Source organism: Alosa sapidissima, chromosome 23, assembly GCF_018492685.1.
Source record: "Alosa sapidissima isolate fAloSap1 chromosome 23, fAloSap1.pri, whole genome shotgun sequence".
Lineage (NCBI taxonomy): Eukaryota > Metazoa > Chordata > Actinopteri > Clupeiformes > Clupeidae > Alosa > Alosa sapidissima.
The window spans coordinates 10777454-10797442 of NC_055979.1; the positions used below are offsets into that span (position 1 = coordinate 10777454).

The following is a 19989-nucleotide window of genomic DNA, read 5'->3' on the forward strand; positions in this document are numbered from 1 at the left end:
ATCCATGGACCATGCTAAACTGTGTGAATATCCTCTTGATCTTTCATGCAAGAAATGAACTGATATCACCCAACAGGGACAGCCGGGCACTGGGCAGGGACCAAACAAGTCGTTATGGGGAGAGGGAGATGAACACTGCAATACTGGCATCTGAAAGAGGCACATAAGTTGAATAATTTTAAAGTGGTCTGTAGGCCAGAAGTAGTGAATGAATGAATGAATGAATGAATGATGTGGAAACAGTGTCTATCTAGTAGAAAATGCTTCCACACCACTGCTTCATATGGGATGGTGAGAGGGTCCTGAATAGACTAATGACAGGCTCATTCATGTTGCCTAGCTTCCAGTCTCAAAGACGAGATGACCTCTGGCGTGGTGCCGAGTATGTCTCTTCAGGGTTAATTGATAACTTTCCGTTAATTTGTGGGCGTGACGTTTGCCTTAGTTCGCCGAGCCACCAGGGCAGATTTCCCGTCGAGCAGAGGAAGAGGACAGAGAAAGAGTTCTGTTGTTCCAGAACCATCTAATTTTTCACAGAGTGTGCTGTGCTATTAGACCCCGTGGTGATCTCCAGTCTGTTGTGTCCAATTGGTGTCACTCATGTAAGGAGCATGCTAATGGGAAAATAAACAGAGCCAATCCACGCCCTTATCAAACTTTGACAGTTGAGGTCTTTTCAGACTGAGGTCTTTTCAGAAGGCCTCGAACACCATTCACACAAACTCATCCCACTACATTGAAGGACGCATAAAATGTAGGTTTAATCAATGTTTATCCGATGCCTTTAAAACGATGACAGGAGATGATGTTGAATCTTGAGTGGTGACAGTGAAGGGGGTCTATTTGGGTCCAGTATCACTCTGTCAGTACATTTGTGTGTCAGAATATACAGTAGGGCATCCCAATTAAGTGGCCATAAACGGCATATTTTCAATTTATAATAAATAGTAATTTATTACAGGGACTTCATAGTGGATGCTTTCATCCTAATGTGTTTAATAAAACTCTGATAGAAACAGCATTTAGAGTTTTGGAGAGGTTTGTACATTTTACATACAACCCACTCTATCACCTGAAATTTTAATTTAGACTTAACATGCCCCTCAAAGAGGATATTGTATCGTCTGAGATCCCTGGGGAAATAATTGCCCTCACAAATTGTGCAAATGTTTCTTTCACTCAAATTTGGCTGCCACATTAGCTTCAGAGTCCTGGCCCCCACTGAAAATACCAATTAATCTGGCTCATTGCCCCTAGAGGCTGATTGGGAAAGAGAGGGTAATACATCCCATAAATGTAGCTGAAAGCTCTTGACCTCTCACGTTGGCGGGACTCACATTGCTCTATCATCTCTTCTGGAAAAGCTAATCATCCGCTCTGCAGCTCTCTCCGCGTCTCTGTTTTATTTTGATGTATCAAATGGCAAAATTGAAACAAGTTCAAGAGATTGAGAGAGACGGTGGAGCTTCTTTAAAATGACTCTAAAGTCAGTGGAAACAACTAAGACGTTAGCCTATGTAAACCCTAGAATAACTTGCATGTCGAACATCTTGGGGAATTTAGAGTATGCAGACTATACCATACATTGCTTGGTTGCCTTTCTGTGCAGTGTTATTTATTAGGGGTAATATAAAGTGTTGTGGTTTGCAGACCCAGAGAAACATCACAATTCAGGGCTTTATGACAGGCCCAGTGTGCATCAAATGAAACCTTTTTTTCCCCAGTTGAGCAAATGTAACTTATTAGCAACACTGTATTAGTTTTAGTTGGTTACTTGTCATGGCACCATTAGGTATGCCATATTTTTTCTGCTGAAGCAATTTGTTGAGTCAATTAGCATACTCCAGGCTGAAGTGTGTGAATGCAAAATAGGACAATTATTCTCAAATTAGTACCAAACATTCTGTAATAGAATGACGGTGTATGATTGTACCCAGTTGATGCTCTGCTGTCTTATAAGACCGTTTCAATCTGTTCCTAGAGGGTTTCCGGTTGAAACATTCAAAATCAACGCAGATACTTTGAAATGAAAATGAATTGGAATTTGGTGTAATGTTCTACAAAATGTTGACTCCAAAACTTGGTTTGCTTATGCAGTTTAAAGGGTCTATATTAGGCTTTACCACACTACTACACTATGAGTAGGGAAGAGGTGCAACATTTAATCATATAACACATTGTCATTAGACTGAACATTTGACTTAATGTGTCTGTTTGCAATGTATGTCTATGGGAATTTTATCTGATAGGGACAATGCAATTTCAATGTGCATGATACCGCATTTGTTTAGAGAGGTAGCTCATCCCTCCCTTCAGTATTCCCAAAGAAACTCCACACAGTGTTTCATTATTTTTTTGGCTGCCCCCAATTTGTTTAATTCCAGTTTTTGGAGTTTTTGGCTGCCTACAGACAGACTTATTTTACAGTGTATAGATTGTAAGGAGATGTGACAATGTAGGTGCTTGAAATCACGTACAATCAGTGACTGCACCTTTAACAGAGTCACCATATTAGGTTAAGTTTTATTTTGTAAGTCGCTTTGGACAAATTCCATAATCATTCCATAACCATAAGGTGCTGTACTTATGGGTTTTGTAGCTATTGATAATTGCATACTATTGCCCATAGCTGGGCTTTTACCATTACATAAAAAATCTACGCAAATGATATGAAATTACAATGTTAGCAATCTCATACTGGACTCCAACCTTGTTTTTTACCCCCTGAGTGCAAGTCACCTTAAAGTCAAGGACATGAGTTAGTCTTGCAAATCTTGCAGATGTCTAGCTGACATTCTGGCCTTTTCCTCTCAGGAGTTCATGCAGCACAACCTCAAGGGGAATTTGAGTCGCCTCACTGTAGTTTTGCCAGCGATTTTGACCTTTCTGATATGGCGTACATGACAGGAACCTTCTATGCGGCCAAAAATGTTAAGCAGTTTCACATTGTATGTACCCACAATTAATTTCAAAATGGAAAGTTCATCTGTGTTTTTGTTCAGACTTAGAAAACAGAGACTAGATGTACTGTACCGCTGTCACAGTCACACCAGGTTCTGTTCCAGCCACACCCACTGCTCACTCTCCTGAAGCTCCCCTCACTCGTTCACACTTCCCAGTTTACTAATGACCTGCACCTGTTCCCAATCAGCCTCACTCCCTACTTAAACCCCAGTCTCCCCTCAGTCTTTGTCTGGCCTCGTCAGAGATGACACCACAGTGCTATCCACCAGCCTGACTTACCCAAGGAGTACTCATCCTGAATTCCCCTCACCAGTTCCAGCGTCCTCCTGATCAGACCCCTCGAGTCACCCCCAGAGTTAGTTAAGTCGATCTTCTGTGTTTTGGGACTTTTACTTAAAGTTTACTGTTCTTCTGTGTTTTGGACTCTTTGGAGCTTCTGTTTGTTACTGGCCTGGATTTGACAACCCCCTTCTGGTTTACCTGTGAAATAAAGACTCACAGGTAAACCATAATCTTGTTGGAACTCTACCTCCCTGTCCTGAGTCTGTGGGCCGTGACAGAAGGCCAGACCAGGCAATGGAGCCTAGATCCAATCAACCTGGCGACCACTTCCAGGAACTGGTTAACGAGCTTCGCCAGGCACTGACTACCGCGACAGCTGCAATTCCGGCGCCAGTACCTCCCCCGCCGCTGAACCCGTCCAGTCCTGTGGTTAATCCTACAGCCTATTCTGGATCACCTGAGGCATGCAAAGGCTTCCTCCTGCAATGCTCCCTGACCCTGGAGATGCAACCCCCCAGGTTCCCTACAGAGCGATCCCGCATTGCATACATCATTTCCCTACTCTCTGGACGTGCTCTACAATTAGCAGAAGGCGTCTGGAGTGTAGGTGGACCCATCACCGAATCAGTGGATGCCTTTGTGGCCCATTTCAAACAGGTGTTTGACCTTCCTGAGGGAGACTCTTCCATCCAAGCGGAGCTGCATGCCCTGAGGCAGGGACGAAGGTCCGTTTCAGATTACACCCTCCGCTTCCGTACCCTTGCCACTGCCAGCGGCTGGAATGAGGCAGCCCTCCTCACTGCATTCCGACAGGGGTTAGAACCCACTCTACGGCTCCAACTGTCATCCTATGACGATGCCATAGGCTTGGAAAGATTCATCCAGCTTGCCATTCGTGTTGCACATCGCAGAGAGAATTGCCTCCGCAAACTCCATTCCACTTCTTCATCAGTCCACGTTCCCTGTGCCGGGGAAGAGGCAGCAGGGGCCACAGCAGAACCAATGCAGGTGGACACCATGCGGCTCACTCCATCAGAGAAACGCAGAGGTCTGACTCGGGGGTTGTGCCTATATTGTGGCAACTCGGGCCACCTCATCGCCCAATGCCCCACACGCCTGCCTCGACCAATGGTTAGTGCAGGCCGTACTCCCAGTGTTCATCTAAAACCTTTAGTCACACCCGTCATCCTTGCTGATTTTAAGTCCTCCTACATGGCTTCTGCTCTCACTGACTCAGGCTCTGCGGGGAATTTCATCTCGGGCTCCCTCTGCCACCGCCTCCAACTCCCACGGATTCGCTGCGTCCCTGCCTTCCACGTCCACTCCATAGTAGGTAAGCCCCTAGCCCGTAAGTGGGTCCAATATCAAACAAAGAACCTAGATATGTGGGTGGGAAGTCTTCATGTGGAATCCATCACATTCTTCATACTCGAAGAGTCCACTGCAGAGGTGGAGCGCCCATGGCTGATTCAGCATTCACCTACAATCTCCTGGTCTACTGGGGAGATCCTTCAATGGAGCAAGAACTGTCAAGTTTCCTGTTTCCCACAACTCCCACGTTCTCACAGCCAACGCCCAACTCTCCAGGTGAATGCCACATCCATTGAAAGTCCAGAGCAGAGTCGCCCGGTCACCATCCCACCAGCCTACGCCTCTTTCAGGGATGTCTTCTGTCCACAACGAGCAGCCCAGCTACCTCCACATCGACCCTGGGACTGTGCAATAGACCTGCTACCCGGGCACCCTCTGCCTCGGGGGAAGGTCTACCCCTTGTCCTTGCCAGAATAGGAAGCAATGAAGGCGTATGTTGATGAAGCCCTCAAGCTAGGGTATATCCGGCCCTCCAAGTCTCCAGCTGCTTCTCCATTTTTCTTTGTGGCCAAGAAGGATGGAGGACCGTGTATCGATTACCGTGCCCTCAATAAAATCACTGTCAAATTCCGTTACCCCCTGCCTCTTGTCCCCGCAGCTCTGGAACAGCTGCGTGGAGCTACGCTGTTTACCAAACTTGACCTCCGAAGTGCCTGCAACTTGGTGCGCATTCGCCGTGGTGACAAGTGGAAGACAGCCTTCGTCACCCCTACTGGTCATTACGAGTATCTCGTGATGCCATATGGGTTGTCGAACTCACCATCCGTGTTCCAAGGGTTCATGATTGAAATATTCCAAGATTACCTTAATAAATTGGTTATAATCTACATTGATGACATCCTGATCTATTCCCCTAATCTCAATGACCACATCCAGCACGTCTCCTTGGTCCTGTCTCGACTGCGTGAATTTCAGCTCTTTCTCAAAGCAGAGAAGTGCACCTTTCACCAACCCACCGTCAATTCCTAGGGCTCCCAGGGAGTTAGCATGGATGACGGGAAGGTCCAGGCTGTACTTTCCTGGGCAGCTCCACACTCTATAAAGGAAATTCAGCGCTTTCTGGGCTTTGCCAACTTTTATCGCAGATTCATACAGAACTATAGCCAGATCTCGGCTCCCCTAACTACTCTGCTCCGAGGAAAATCTAAGACCCTTTCCTGGAGCTCAGAGGCTTCCCAGGCATTTCGGGAACTCAAGGAGGCCTTCACCTCACCCCGTCCTCAGTCACCCTGACCCCAGCAAGGAGTTTGTTGTCGAGGTTGACGCTTCCACCACGGGCGTCGGAGCTGTGTTGTCCCAATACCATGGTAACCCTCCTCGTCTTCATCCATGTGCTTTCTACTCCAGGAAGCTGAGCCCTGCAGAGCGCAATTATGACATCGGTAACAGAGTTGCTTGCTATCAAGTTAGCCCTGGAGGAGTGGCGTCACTGGCTGGAGGGAGCCAATCATCCGTTTTTAGTCTTAACTGATCACAAGAATCTCCAGTACCTCCGCGAAGCAAAACGACTCAACCCTCGCCAAGCCAGGTGGGCCCTTTTCTTTACACGTTTTACCTTTACTATCAGTTACCGACCAGGCTCACGTAACTGTCGAGCTGATGCCCTGTCTCGCATATATTGCCCTGAAGATAACCCTGAACAGCCTGAGCCTATCCTACCAGCTGGAGTGGTGGTGAGTCCCATCCAGTGGACCTTAGATGAGCAGATTGCCGCAGCTATGGAGACTGAGCCTGTGCCACCTAAAAAGCCAGACAACCGCACCTATGTGCTTCGTAGTCTCCGAACTCACCTCCTCACCATGGCACACTCCTCACCCGGCACTGGTCACCCTGGAGTCATGGCCACCCTCTCACTACTTCAGGAGCGGTACTGGTGGCCGGGCATGGTGAGATGTCCATAGGTACGTAGCTGGTTGTGTGGATCGCGCCATGGCCAAAACCCCTCGTCACCTGCCTGCAGGGAAGCTTTTGCCTCTGCCCATTCCGAAGAGACCATGGTCACATCTCGGAGTCGACTTTGCCACCGATCTTCCCCCATCTGAGGGCCACACCTCAGATGACAACCGCAAAGTGATACACCAATCATGCTTGTCAATTTGTCTCCTACTCCAGCCATCACCAAATGGCGGACCGTGGTCCGAGTCCGGACCGTGACGTGATCCTATCCGGACCCAGACCATAATAGCCTAATTTAGATTTTCACGTAAGATTTCAAAGCTGCACTAAATGTTTCGTTGGTTAGGATAACAGCATTTACTTCAGGAGCTTCAGGAACCATAATTTCGCTTGCTGCTACTCAGCCAGTGAATTCTGATAAAGTTGAGTCAGTGAGTAAAGTAGCCTACTATGGAGAAGAGACTGATAGCCTGAAACGAGCGAGGAGACGGGACGAGAAACAATCAGATGGATATCTAAGTTAACGATAGTACGAAGTAAGTTATTTTCAAATCATCGATTGCTCAAAGAGGAGAAAGCTAGACAGCAAGAACAGAGCTTTATATAACGATACGGGGGCAATACCACGCAAAACTGTCATGTCCGTAACGCCAACTAAATAGCCTATGGATGTGACAGTTTTGCGCGGAATTGCCCTGGACCTCTTCTATATATTCTGAGACAGGCGATTTTAACAGCATAACTCTCAAAAAGAATTTCAAGTTTTTGCCTGAAATTGCACTGTGCCTATTTACAAGGGCATTGTTCCCACCTCTTCTGGGGGCTACCATCAAATGTTGGACCTCTATAGAAAGCTGAGAACCTCTAGTTTTCGTAGGAAACAGTCAACATAAATGTGTGATGTACTCACAAAGAGTTACAGAGGCTAGAATATAGTTTTTTTTCTTTCTGCCGGATTACAAGCATCTGAACTGACCACATTTCAGCCCTCTAGGTCTCTTGATATCCCTTAGAAACACAACTGAGCCCTAGCACCAGGTCTTGTGAAGTTGTGTGCAAAAGTAGATCAATATAGAATGAAAATATGAGTGCTTTAGACTATTATTTGCCAAGGTATGCCCATGCGTTTTGTAAAATGCCTATGGATACTCCCCATAGGACTTTTTGTTATCCAAAAGGCATACTGACAATCAAATGCTTACTGCACATGAACCCCTTTGTGTAGAAGCATAATCCTGGTCTCAAATGAAAGGTAACACTTTGAGGTTTCATGCTTGTATTTGGATTATACTTCAGGGGTTCTGATATGGAATGACTACACTAAATATGAAATGATTACAAAAATGTCTCTTTTTGCATTTACTTTGTTGGTTCAATGAGTGTGTATAAGATATCCAATATTAGTTGTACAGATGAATAGGCTAACACAACATGAAGATTCAATTTCTATGGATTCTTGTGAATATTTCAGTATGTTGCATCTACTTATTGTGCTGCAGCTACACTGCAGCCAGAAGTCAGGGTACCACCAAAAGTGGAAGGGGGGGAGGGGGGCATTTTGGATCAAATTTAATTGAGACATAATAACATTAATCTAAGAATGTAAAGCACTATACAGATTGTACATGAAAAAAGTTGTCATTTTTGGATTCCCAAGAGTCAAAGCTTTGATATGGTGTATAACATTACTATGCTACATAGCAATATGGTGCATACAATTGATTTAGAATGTTGTGGGGGAGGGGAGTAACCGTCCCGCCGGCGGGACACTGAAAGTTATATTAAGCGCCAATTTGAAGCACCTCTACTAGAGAAAGCATATATTTTGAGCAAGCATAGGGTATGAACTGAGACCACAGAATATTTTACGATTTAAGAAGGCAATATGATTGATCCACCACAATCTAGTTAAGCCTATGCATTCACTGCCCAACAATGTGATATTCCTGGGTTTCCAGGATTTCGGGTCAACATAAAAAAAATAATACAAAATTAAATTAAACTTGCTGATTAATGGGTTCAAGGAACCAGCTGTGGAATATCCATTGTCTCAGCTCAAATTTTATTTTAAGTTCACATTAAGATCTTAAAAATAGCCACGGCTACTCAGTTTTTCTCCCCAATTAGGCTACTCTTATCTTGCCTTATTTCTCCTCATTTCGAATGTTGCCTTTTAGGCTACTTATTTTATTTCACATTAAACATTAGGCCTAGGCCTACAATCTTCTATTTCTTGAATTTCCCCTTGGGGATCAATAAAGTATCTATCTATTGTATCTATCTATTGTATCTATCTATCTATCTATCTATCTATCTATCTACACGCACGTTAAACATTATGATGCTCTGGACCTTTGCTTGAGGAAATTTTCCGTAACTGGACCTCGCTGAAGATTAATTGAATACCCCTGTCCTACTCCATCCCCTACTCTTGCAACTTTTGTGTATGTAAATGTGTGTGTGTGTTTGCTTTTGTGTGTGTGTGTGTGTGTGCGCGCGTTCGGGTGTGTTTATGTGTGTGCATGCGTTTGGATGTGTTTGTGAGTGTGTGCGTGCCTGTGTAGCTTGCATGATTGTGTGTGTACTGTGTGTGTGTGAGTGTGTGCGTACCTGTGTTTGTGTGTTTATATGTGTGTGTGTGTGTGTGTATAACAGACCACTGTCAAGGAAAATGGGTTTTGTGCTTAATATTTACGTCTTTCATATCCCTCCGTTAGTAGTCTGATCACTTCTTGCGTTGGAACTTCATTCAAAAGTGAAAGCAGGCGGTTGATCAGCTGTGTTCTAAAGAATGTTTGAATCAAGTTCAGCGTGTTTTAAAAACTATTTGTTTCTGCAAAAGCCACGATGAAACGGTAACAAATAAACATAAAAAGTCACATTGTGTGGAGTTTATCTCCTCCGCTGCGCGTCGGGGAGTTCTTTGCCCCTCGCCCTCGTCCATAAATTCCGTATAACAGGACACCTCTGCTGCGCGTCGGGGTCCGGTTCGCCCTGTCGGGACCTATCTCCCGACAATGATCGGCGTTCTAGTTTTGAACATGTCAGCCAAAGATACTTGCGATTACAATGCCTCGTTTTTACTTTTTCATTTTTAACTAGGTGTCGCTATACCTCAAATGAGTGAATATGGGATGGGTTGACATGGCCCCTTGAGGCCAACATACAAAAAAATGGTTATCCTAGGCCCTACAGTTCTCAAGATATTCACAGAAAACTCTGTCCGGCCATCTATAGGCCAATTGGTGTAGTCACTAAATGTACACATATATTAATTTATTGAATGGCCCCCCATGAACGGAATTCCACGAAACCTGGCATGCATTCAGAAGGTGTCATAATGATCCTACACTTCAAATTACATGCAGTTTTGAACATGTCAGACAAAGATACCTGCAACTACAACGCCTCACTTTTGCTTTTTCATTTTTAACTAGGTGGCGCTATAACACAATGGGATGGATATGGGATGGCTTGACATGGCCCCTTGTGACCAACATACCAACATTATTTGGTCATCCTAGGCCCTAGGATGTCATCCTTGTGGGGCTACATTCGTAAACGTTTTATGCAGCTCGGCAGCTCAGTTTCCCGGGAATCGGCAAAATTACTGGAAAAACTAAACCTATATGACCGCCGTTTGCTAGCGCCACAGTCATAATCATAAGTTCTTGTTGATGCTGAAGTTCCATTTATAGTACACTATACTGTACTATACGCACTGCTCAGGTGGTAAAACCTCCAAGCATGTTATTCATCTCCTTCCTCACAGACATTTTTTCCTTCGCCAGGCCCTTTCAGTGTAAGGTCTGTACACACTGACCTAAATTCTGTCCGTGTGGCGCACTTCTTGATCTGGCGCACTTTTGGGGAGTGATAACAAGTATACACCTCTCCTCTCCACAAGTGAACCTTCCACACATTACAAACCCATGAAGTGTTATTTTTGTACATCACCGAAAGCTTATTTCCTCTGTATATATATGAGTTTGGTTCCAAAATCTCCAATTTTGAAAACATTAATGTTATTTAATTGTGTATTTCAAGTAATATCAATAAAATCGTTTTGGAACCAACTCTTCATATACTGGTGTCGTCATTCATAACGTATTAGCTGCAGTCTCTTTCAGACAGCGGTCAGTGCTTGTAGTGTGGGGTCGCAGAGGGTGATCCCAGACATGTGTTCACTGCTGCACCACTGAACCCTAACAAGGACAAACACTCCACAGCCTCGTGGAATCTGGTCAAACTCATGTCTAATCCAGTGAGAGAGAGAGAGAGAGAGAAATCTGCATTACGACGAGCAGATGGCTTAGGGGCCGTGAGCCAGACTAAGAGAATATCCATGTGAGTGAGGAAAAAAATAGAAGAGAGGGGGGAGGGGGCAGGAAGACAAGTGGGTCAGACGCAGTCTGGAGTGTGAAGATAGCCCACCTTGGAATGGGTTGGTGCGTGCTTTAGAAGTGATTACATTTGGGAATGGGTTGGCGTGTGTGGTTTAATGATTACATCTGGAATGGAGGGGTGTTGTAGGCTGGGGGCAGAGAGGTGAGGTGATTGGATGACATCTGGGACTCCTCGTAGTCTTCTTGAGGTCTCAGATGAGGAGCAAAATATATATACTTCTGGCTACCTTGATTCTGATGCATTTTCAGATGTTGTGAAAATATTGTGGTACCCTATTATTATAGAAGAGCAGAGACATTTCTGGGCCACATATGCAAATACAGTGCTGTTTAGAGAGCTATTTATTCCAAGAAATCTTGCTAATGTTGATTCCACCATAATGGTTTATATATTGTGCAGTGAGTGAGCTATTGTGTTATTTGTAGCTTAAGAAGTTGGTGACTAATTAGATCCTTTCATGTAACCCTTCATGTTGTGAAGAGTCCCTGTCGAGAAGCGAAAGCAGTCCTTTGTTGCAGCTTTGTGATTTAGTGAACACACGATATCACAGTGAGAGGTCATTCAACACCTATGTTGCTCAAAAGCCGATTATGCAGAAGAAGCAAACACAAATTGGCCTAACAATATGCACATAACACATTTCTTAGCAGGCAGTCCAGTGTGAGAGGAAAATGTTCATCAATCACGTCTATTTGGCAAAGCATTTGTCCAGCTGTTGTTTTTAATGGAAACAAACTGTGATGTTGTTAATCACTGGGAAACCAGTTATAACAGTCCCCCAGGCATTATGACACATTATTTACACAGAGTGAAAACAGTGTTCCTGTCTGCTACGGACATGCCAAACCATTCTAGCCCTTGCAATGCAATACAATACACTCACTAATCTCCATTCATTTTTCAGAGTGATGCTTTTCTGTTGCTTTTTAAATGCTGCCGGTGTTACATTTTACTACCTCTTCCTTTGGCATCACAGTCTAATTTCCAGTCAATACACCGGAAATCTCAAAGCCACACCTGGCTGTAAAAATACCCTGCTTATTCCTATCACTGCTGCATTCCTCCTGTGTCATTTCTCCTCTTATCTCCACTAACAAAGCTTGTCAGTAGGAAATGTATTGGCCATTTGCACTAAATCCTAAAATGATCTCTGTGAGCACTGGTCTGGAAGATGCTGCATGATCCCTGAATAATGTTTCAAGGCTCTGCAGTGGCCAGAGATATCAACTACAGATTCAGATCGCATTAAGTATGCTAACTTATTCTCCCTGATATATTTTCTGAGGGAAGTGCTGATAAAGATGTACAGTGAGGTTAATATCCATTTAAAGACACTTTAATAGAAAGTATTCAAATTGGGACTGGCCACATCTAAGCAACACAATTGAATACAGATTAAGGAATGGCGAACATTCAATGGCACATTTCAAATGGAAAAAAATAAAAACAATAAACGTGGACAGTTTGACACAGAACTTACACCTTGACTGTGGGGGACACACACTGGGCTACATATTTATGTCTGGTTGGGTTGATGGGGTAGCAGTATATCCAACAAGAGTGGGTCTCTTTTTCTTGGCTCACGTGTATACATCCCAAATTCTGTGAGTCCACGTCTTCTGTTTAATTTTGGATAACTATCTTCTCAGACCCTCACTCATGCAGCCCAGCTTCTGGACAGGCCATCTGTACAGACCAGACCTACCAGCTGAGGGTGACAAAGAGAAGCAATACAGATTCTGTACAGAACATTTTTGTTGCTTTTTTGTACTTTGTATTATTGTGAAATTCATATCTGTATTATTCTGAAATTCTTGGTTAATTTCAGATGAGGCCTCGTCAGCAGCACATTTGGCTAGAACTTTTATTGAATGAGACTCACAAGCCCCCCCACCCCAGTTAATGATCTCATCTCACAGTTCCTTGCTATGCCACTTCTAAATGACCTTAGGTTTAATAACCAGAACAAGCAGACATTTTTGTTTTTGCCGTGAGCTGCATGCCCTTAGTGTGAGATCGATGCAGGAGTGGAATCGATATGCCCGGAACAAAAAGCCTGGACAAAAGAGTGGAGTAGCTGAGAAGCGAGTGGTCACCTAACGTCTCGGTGCCAGTGGAAACAAGCAGAAAATACCACTGATGATGATGAGGCAACAATAGTCAAGTCTCAGCCCTTACAGTCATCTGATTGGGGGCGGAATCACCACTATGGAGGCACTTGGGAATATAGTCAGCCTGTCCAAATATGATTTATGTCTAACCTTACCTGCTGTGATGTTATGCTATCAAGATTTTGCCTTGCTGGGATTGTAAGAGTATGATATGCATTTTAGCCGCCTGAATCCACACTGCTAACATGATTGATGGTTAGGGCCCCATTTTTTTGAACAACTGAAAGATGAACAGGGAGGCGAAATACCCAACTTCACACATGAGAATTTATAGCCTTTTAAGAGCTGTATCAGATAGAGCACAAACATGAAAACTGAACCAACATATGAAATGATTTGAGACGTGAGATTTCCACCTCAAGGAGAGTTAAACTCTACCGTTCAGGTTTCAGGTTGTCTGAAAATTATCAAATCTTTCAGATGTAACAGAAGTACAAATAAAATGTTTACATTTTCTTATGATAGATTACATTCACAGGAATGTAAAAAACTGGATTTGTGTAATAACCCCTAGAACACTTATACAGACAGAAAAGAACACATACACGCAATGGGTCCTTCTTTGTGCTGACTGTCCAATCTTTTTCTGATCTACGCAGAGAATAGACATCCCAGACATAATGTGTCCCTCACTCCCTCTCTCTCTCACACACACACACACACACACACACACTAGAGCACAGTGCTGGCTGTGTCAGAGTCCTTTGAGCTGCTCTGTGAGCTGTTGGGCAGTGCCTTGAGGTACTCCAGATGTCGCCGTGCATCTTCACGATTGTGCCGAACATAGTAGACCACATAGGCGATTACCATGGCGAACCAGCCGAACATGGTGACAAACATGGCCACGTCGGTAGTCTTGCGTTGGAAACTGCAGAAGTTGACCCCCGAGTCCAGCACCTGAATGATAGGCCGTCCGGCGAACTCCTCCCGCACGGCTGTGTGACAGCTGACCTCGTTGACCGTGTGCTCGTCCAGGCGGAGCTCGCGGAGCACCTCCTGCAGTGTGCACTCGCAGTGCCAAGGGTTGCCCGACAGGCTGATCTTGGCACGGAGCCGGCCAAAGGCCTCCTTGGGCAAGGTGCGTAGCCGGTTGTCGGACAGGTCGAGCGCCCGCAGGCTCTCCGCCACGCCCTGGAAGGCGCCCTCCTCCACGGCCTCGATGGCGTTGCCCGACAGGTCCAGCTCCTGCAACCGCCACAGCCGCACGAAAGCCTGGCTTGGCACACGTGTGATGCGGTTGGACGCCAGGTGCAGGCTGACTGTGTCCTCGGGGAGGTCCGCCGGAATGGCACGCAGGTCGCGTGACGAGCACTGGACGCTGGTCTGGCCACCACGCTCCAAGCAGTGGCAGAGCTTGGGACATGTGCACACCGTGGCAGACAGTAGAGCCAACGCCATGACCCCTCGAAGCAGCACCCCCATGTCAGAGATGTCCACAGCTAGCCGGTGCATTCTCATGCATGACAGACAGGTAACTTTTTTACCACCAATCTTGATAAATGGTCCTGTGACTGAAATCGAGTGAACACCTTGTTTGATTGTAATGAATTTAACATTTCTGCTAGTTACATTCCCAAGACTGACTTCCCTTCCCCCTTCTCTGGGTACAATAAGCAGTAAACCATACTCAGAAGAAAATCAGAGTTATTTCCAGTGTCAAGACAAGAGCATTTGTTGGTTCAAAGCAGGCATAGTCTTCAACTTGAAACAACAAGAAACAGTTACAGAGAACAAATCAAACATCTGCCTGTGTTTGGACTTTCAATGTTGTCAGGCATTCTTTGGTGATATCCAGCCGATTTCTTTTCATCTGAAGGTAGTTTTCCCCCTCACAAGTTTTCAAGTTTTGATCAATGAAGAAGGGGTATCTGGACTTACATATTATGCACTTAGCGCCATCTGGTAGAGCTGAATGTTACATCACCCTCAGACACATGGAAACTGGCAACAAAAGAAAGAAATGTCAGACAAACAGAAGTCCCCTAATGAGACCTGTGCAGAAGATGTGTGCTGCCTTTTCCATCAGAGATCATCCATATTCATTCAATATTTCAAATAGGAGAAAATAATTTCACTGGCATTGATTTCTGTGACTCAAACTGATCTTCAGAATGGTTCATTGTGTCTTGTAAATGGAACATGCATCTGAGATCAAATTACTTTCTGCAAAGGTACTGTGCATAATCAGTTGGACCTAAAACAGAGTGCATTTGGGGTTTAGATTGCTGTGTCTGTGTGCTATGAATCATCTAAAATGCTTATTGTAATTACATCAAAGATATCTACAGAATCCTAAAATGCTAAAGAACTCATGGCAAGGCATAATAGCTTTATTTCAGAAGGGCAGTGTGTCTCAATTACAGGTGGTGTGCTTTTTAATTTGTGCATCTCATTGTGACATTTTTCTTTTTGACATTTTCTGAAATAGAAAATAGGCTTCAGGAAAAGCATATCTTCGGCTGTAGCTTTTGTGTCGACAATGTAAGTAATTAGCTTTAATTCCAGGCGAGCTTTCCTGGAGGCTCAGAAGCCTAATTAGTGGGTTAAATGTCAGGTACCATTGGCATCAAATTGTGACAACATTGTGTCAATCTCACCCTGTCACTTAGTGCCTATTCATAGTTGTATGTAAGCACCCCAAAGGTCAAAGCTCTAATCACAGAAATATTTTCATTATGGCTTCAATTTAGGGTGTCAATCAAGGCATTCTATTGCACCAACATAGTCTATAGACGAGTGTATGGATTAAATAAAGTATGTATTGTACTGACACTGTAGCATTTTAGAGTTTTGTTTTGACTCCAAAAATATAAGCTTACCCTAGGCTGCAAGCATAGTCATTTTAGGTCGTCTTTGACAACAAGTGAGGTCAGGCGTTTTTGGAGAAATGTCCAGTCTAATCCTTTTAATGCTATTTTTTCCTTCAAAGATGTTAATCCATGAGGAATGTGTATCTGTGCCAGAAATAATGGCCTATCCACTTCAATCATTCCGAAAAGTTTTCAGTAAAGTTCTGGAATTTCATTCCAATTTAATTGAAATAGTTACCTTCACATGAAGTTTTCAAATGAACCTTTAATTGTAGCATCACTTGTTGATTCTCTTCGGTAGAATGCTAGCAGATTCTAAGGAAAGACTCTTTATGCCTGTTTGGAGTGGGAGCGGATGCCTTGTCTCGCTCGCTTTGTGGACGAGCATAATCCGCTGCAAAAAACAAAACAAAAAACAAAACACTCCAATGGTCCGTCTCAAAAGTATCTCACTCTCGAAAATAGCTCATAAATTCCTTATCAGTAAATCATCCTGATGCCAAAGTTAATATCAAGATGATCGGTTAAGGATTAATATTCCTGACTTGACAGAATACAGTTGGTGGTCCACGGATACAGCATCGTTATCCCAATTTGCCACTCATCTTCAGCCGCAAAGATAGCCTACATCTCTATATTTTAGGCTACCTGAAAGAGGACCATGGTATCCAAAGTCTAAAGATGTAGCCTACGACTGCAAACGCATCCACGTCGGGTAGCCAAAGTGAGGCAGAGCGGAATAAAAAACAACAATCCAACAACTCACAAACAACTAAGCCCCAAAAACGTGATAGTACCTAATAGATAAGTTAAAAGACACACAATCATAAATAGCAACGACTGCGAGAATGAGTAGGCTGTCACGTCGCCCGGACTACCTTGCGCGCTCAGTTGAGGAACTCGTCTGAGGTCTTCATGTGTAGAGTGACTGATGGAGCTAGAAATTGCCCAATCAGCCGTCTCTCTCTCTCTCTCTCTCTCTCTCGCACACACACACAAACACGACATACGACACAGGTGCACTTTATGTGACAGAGGAGCTATTACAGTAGGCTATCACTCAACTAACTCGGACGTTTGGCTCAGGCGGCAGGCCACACAAGTTAGCATGAAATATCGTCACGTAGAAACCTTTGATACAGCCTACATAATGAAATTGGGTCCTCCCCTGCGGGACATGCACATAGGGTACACGTTGATATACTGCTGCTGAATCAATTGGTTTGCATAAGAGGGAATGCAGAGTAGAAACAGCAACATCCATAAATTAGTATCGATGTCACTCAAATAATTTTCTTTCAAAATAAACATTTCCCTTTCAAATCTCAATTTTTTTTATGATGGGAAAAAATAAAAAAAGGATAAACAGCAAAAGAGATTTAGATTGATCTGATCGGCTTTAAAGAGTTAGAGATTTTATTCAAACTACAGGTGAATAGCCATATATATATATGCTATAACCTCTCCAATGGATGTACAGAAGTGATTATTTAGGGTTTTAGTGATACAGTATGTTGACTTTTATTGCCGTTGTCTATATTAACTAGGCCTGGCTGTGCCCAAGCATTCCTGTACTTCTGTACTTCTGTACTGTAACTCTGTTTTTATTTGCAATTGGATGAGTCTGAAATTATGCAACTGTGTGACCATTAAGCTTTCAGCACCCTGTTGTGTTAGTTAGGTAGCAGACTAAAGATTACTGCAGTCATAAAAACAGCAGGAAGGAACCGTTGTGTTTGTTTGTTTCCGTTTAAATACTATATTGTCTGTTTCAATTACAGGCACTTAAAAAGAGTCAGTAAATGAACCCACAGCCGTTTCAGTCTGCCAACATATTGTCGTTTCAGTCTGCCAACATAACACAGTTAGCAGTTATTCTCAGTTCCGTTTATTAACCACAGACAATGATAAAAAAGAAAAATAAAACACAGAGTGCAGCCAAGTAGGCTATGTTAAAATGATAATGGAACTCAGCAGGAAGTGACACACACAGCCTTTAGACGCATGGGTGCAAAACAAAAAATGTCTCCCTCCACACCTCACCCAGCCAGGCTTCATTATGTTGGAGCAGCTCTTCTGTGTCACCCCTCTCTACTGGATATAGCCTTGGGAAAGCACAGCACCAGCCATGAATGCAAAGCGCTTGCCGCTCACTTGGGGCCCTGGCGAGATAATGATGCCGATCTATGGCGCAGTCCCTCTACATGAGTCAACGAGCCTTCTAGTCATTAGAGTTGCAAATTCTAATTGGGTGGCACAAAAACAGCCCCTAATTGACAATTAAAGTATCCTGTGTGTGTGTGTGTATGTGTGTGTACGTGCGTGTGTGTTTGGGTACAACTGCCACAACCTTGTAATCAACACATCTGCTTCTTGGCTGAAAAGGCAGTTTCAACATTGCTGTTCGCTGTATTTGGCTACAGCCAATTGATTTCACTTATGGTCTCCATTATTAACGTGAGTGTTTGTTTTAGGGGGTTCTCGCAAGTTTCCTGGAAAACTCGGCTTTGAAAGGTTATTGCTATTCAAAATTCAATACAGTGGGCCACGCTTTGGGGCCAAGGTTAAGGATAAACAGGAAGACAGAATAATGCTTAACATATAGACTTCATAACACAGAACCCTCGAAACTCTAATGGGCAAACACAAAAAAAGCTGAAAGGCATACAAATTACCAACCTTTAACTCAGCTTGGTGCAGTTGTGAGGAGAAACTGATACGATTATTAACGAACATGATACAGTGGTATACAAACATCAGTGTCTTATTGTCTGTTTTTCCCCCCTTGTCTGTTTTGTCAATTAATTACACATGACCTTTTCAAAAAAGCTCAAAGCTCAGATCAGTGTCTGCCCTTAATTGTCACCTGTGTGATGTTTATGAAAGAGTTATGCTGCAGGATTGTGAGAGATCATGCCAAATAACACGATGTTGTTGATGGTCAGTTTTAATTATTTACTTGAGGACCAGACAAACACTGTCACCAGCCCCATACTACTGTGGAGAGGCTTTTCTGACAAAGTAAACAAACATAATTGTACCTGGTGATCATCTTTGAGATGTCAGATGTCACTCAAACATTAGCCCAAGAGGAATTGAATTCCTTCCAAAAATGTTGCCTTCTGTTCCTTTTTGACAGGGCTATATCTCTAAAGCACTGTTTGTCACAGTTTATAAATCCTCAGCAATATTTGTGTTATACTCTTCAGATGATAAAGGCCATTTTATTTCACAATAAACCCCTCTGGCGTGACTAACAATGAAGTGATGGTTTTCTTACAGGAAGGATTTTACTTTGTGTGTGCGCGCCTGTGTGTGCGTGTGTGTGTGTGTGTGTGTTTATAGCTCTTCTGGAAGTCTGGAACAGCCCTCTCAACGTATTCTTAGTGCTTAGTTACAGTAATGGCCTATTAGAGTGAACTTGACCAAGAATGACTCAAGGTAAGCGGTGATGCTTGTAAATGCGATGCAGTCATCCATTCTGCCCTCCATAAGGACCTGTATCTAGCTCTGTCTTCCTTTCTCTCTTCCTCTTATCTCTGTTCCTGCTTTTTTTCCTTCTTTCCTTCTCTCCTAAGAGTGTCTTTCTCACTCTATTTTCAGCATTTCCCTTCACGTCTTTCAGGTCAGTATTCTCCTCTGTCTCGTGAAATCTTTTGTACGTAGTTGTTTTGTTCAGTGTCTTCATTCCCCCTTACCCACCCACACTCCTCCCTCGGCATACAGAGTCCCATTCGGTTTGTCTCTGCTGATGCAAGTGATCTGTACGTGGCACTGAGTGTTGTTCAAACTTTGTGTGTATGTGTGTGTGTCTGTGTGTTTCTGAGAGAGAGAGAGTATGTCTGTGTGTGAGTGTTTGTGTGTGTGTATGTTAGTGTGTGTGTGTCTGTGTGTGTGTATGTGTGTGTATATCTGTCTGTGTTTGTGTGTGTGTCTCTGTGTTTCTCTCTCTGTGTGCGTGTGAGTGTGTGAGTGTGTGTGTGTGTGTGTGTGTGTGTGTGTGTGCATATTAGGAATTCATCTGCATCAATTTGAGACTCACTCTAGAGGGAGAAGCAGACACCTCACATACCCTTCTGCAACCCTTG

General features: G+C 43.8%; 1 protein-coding gene across 1 annotated transcript; it reads right to left on the reverse strand.

The window, feature by feature from the left end:
* Nucleotides 1-13763: 13763 nt before the first annotated feature.
* Nucleotides 13764-14607, reverse strand: LOC121698750 (leucine-rich repeat-containing protein 3-like). The gene has a single exon (XM_042081096.1). The coding sequence runs from the start codon at nt 14547-14549 to the stop codon at nt 13764-13766; it is 786 nt and encodes a 261-aa protein (XP_041937030.1). The 5' UTR covers nt 14550-14607.
* Between the last annotated feature and the right edge of the window lie 5382 nt (nt 14608-19989).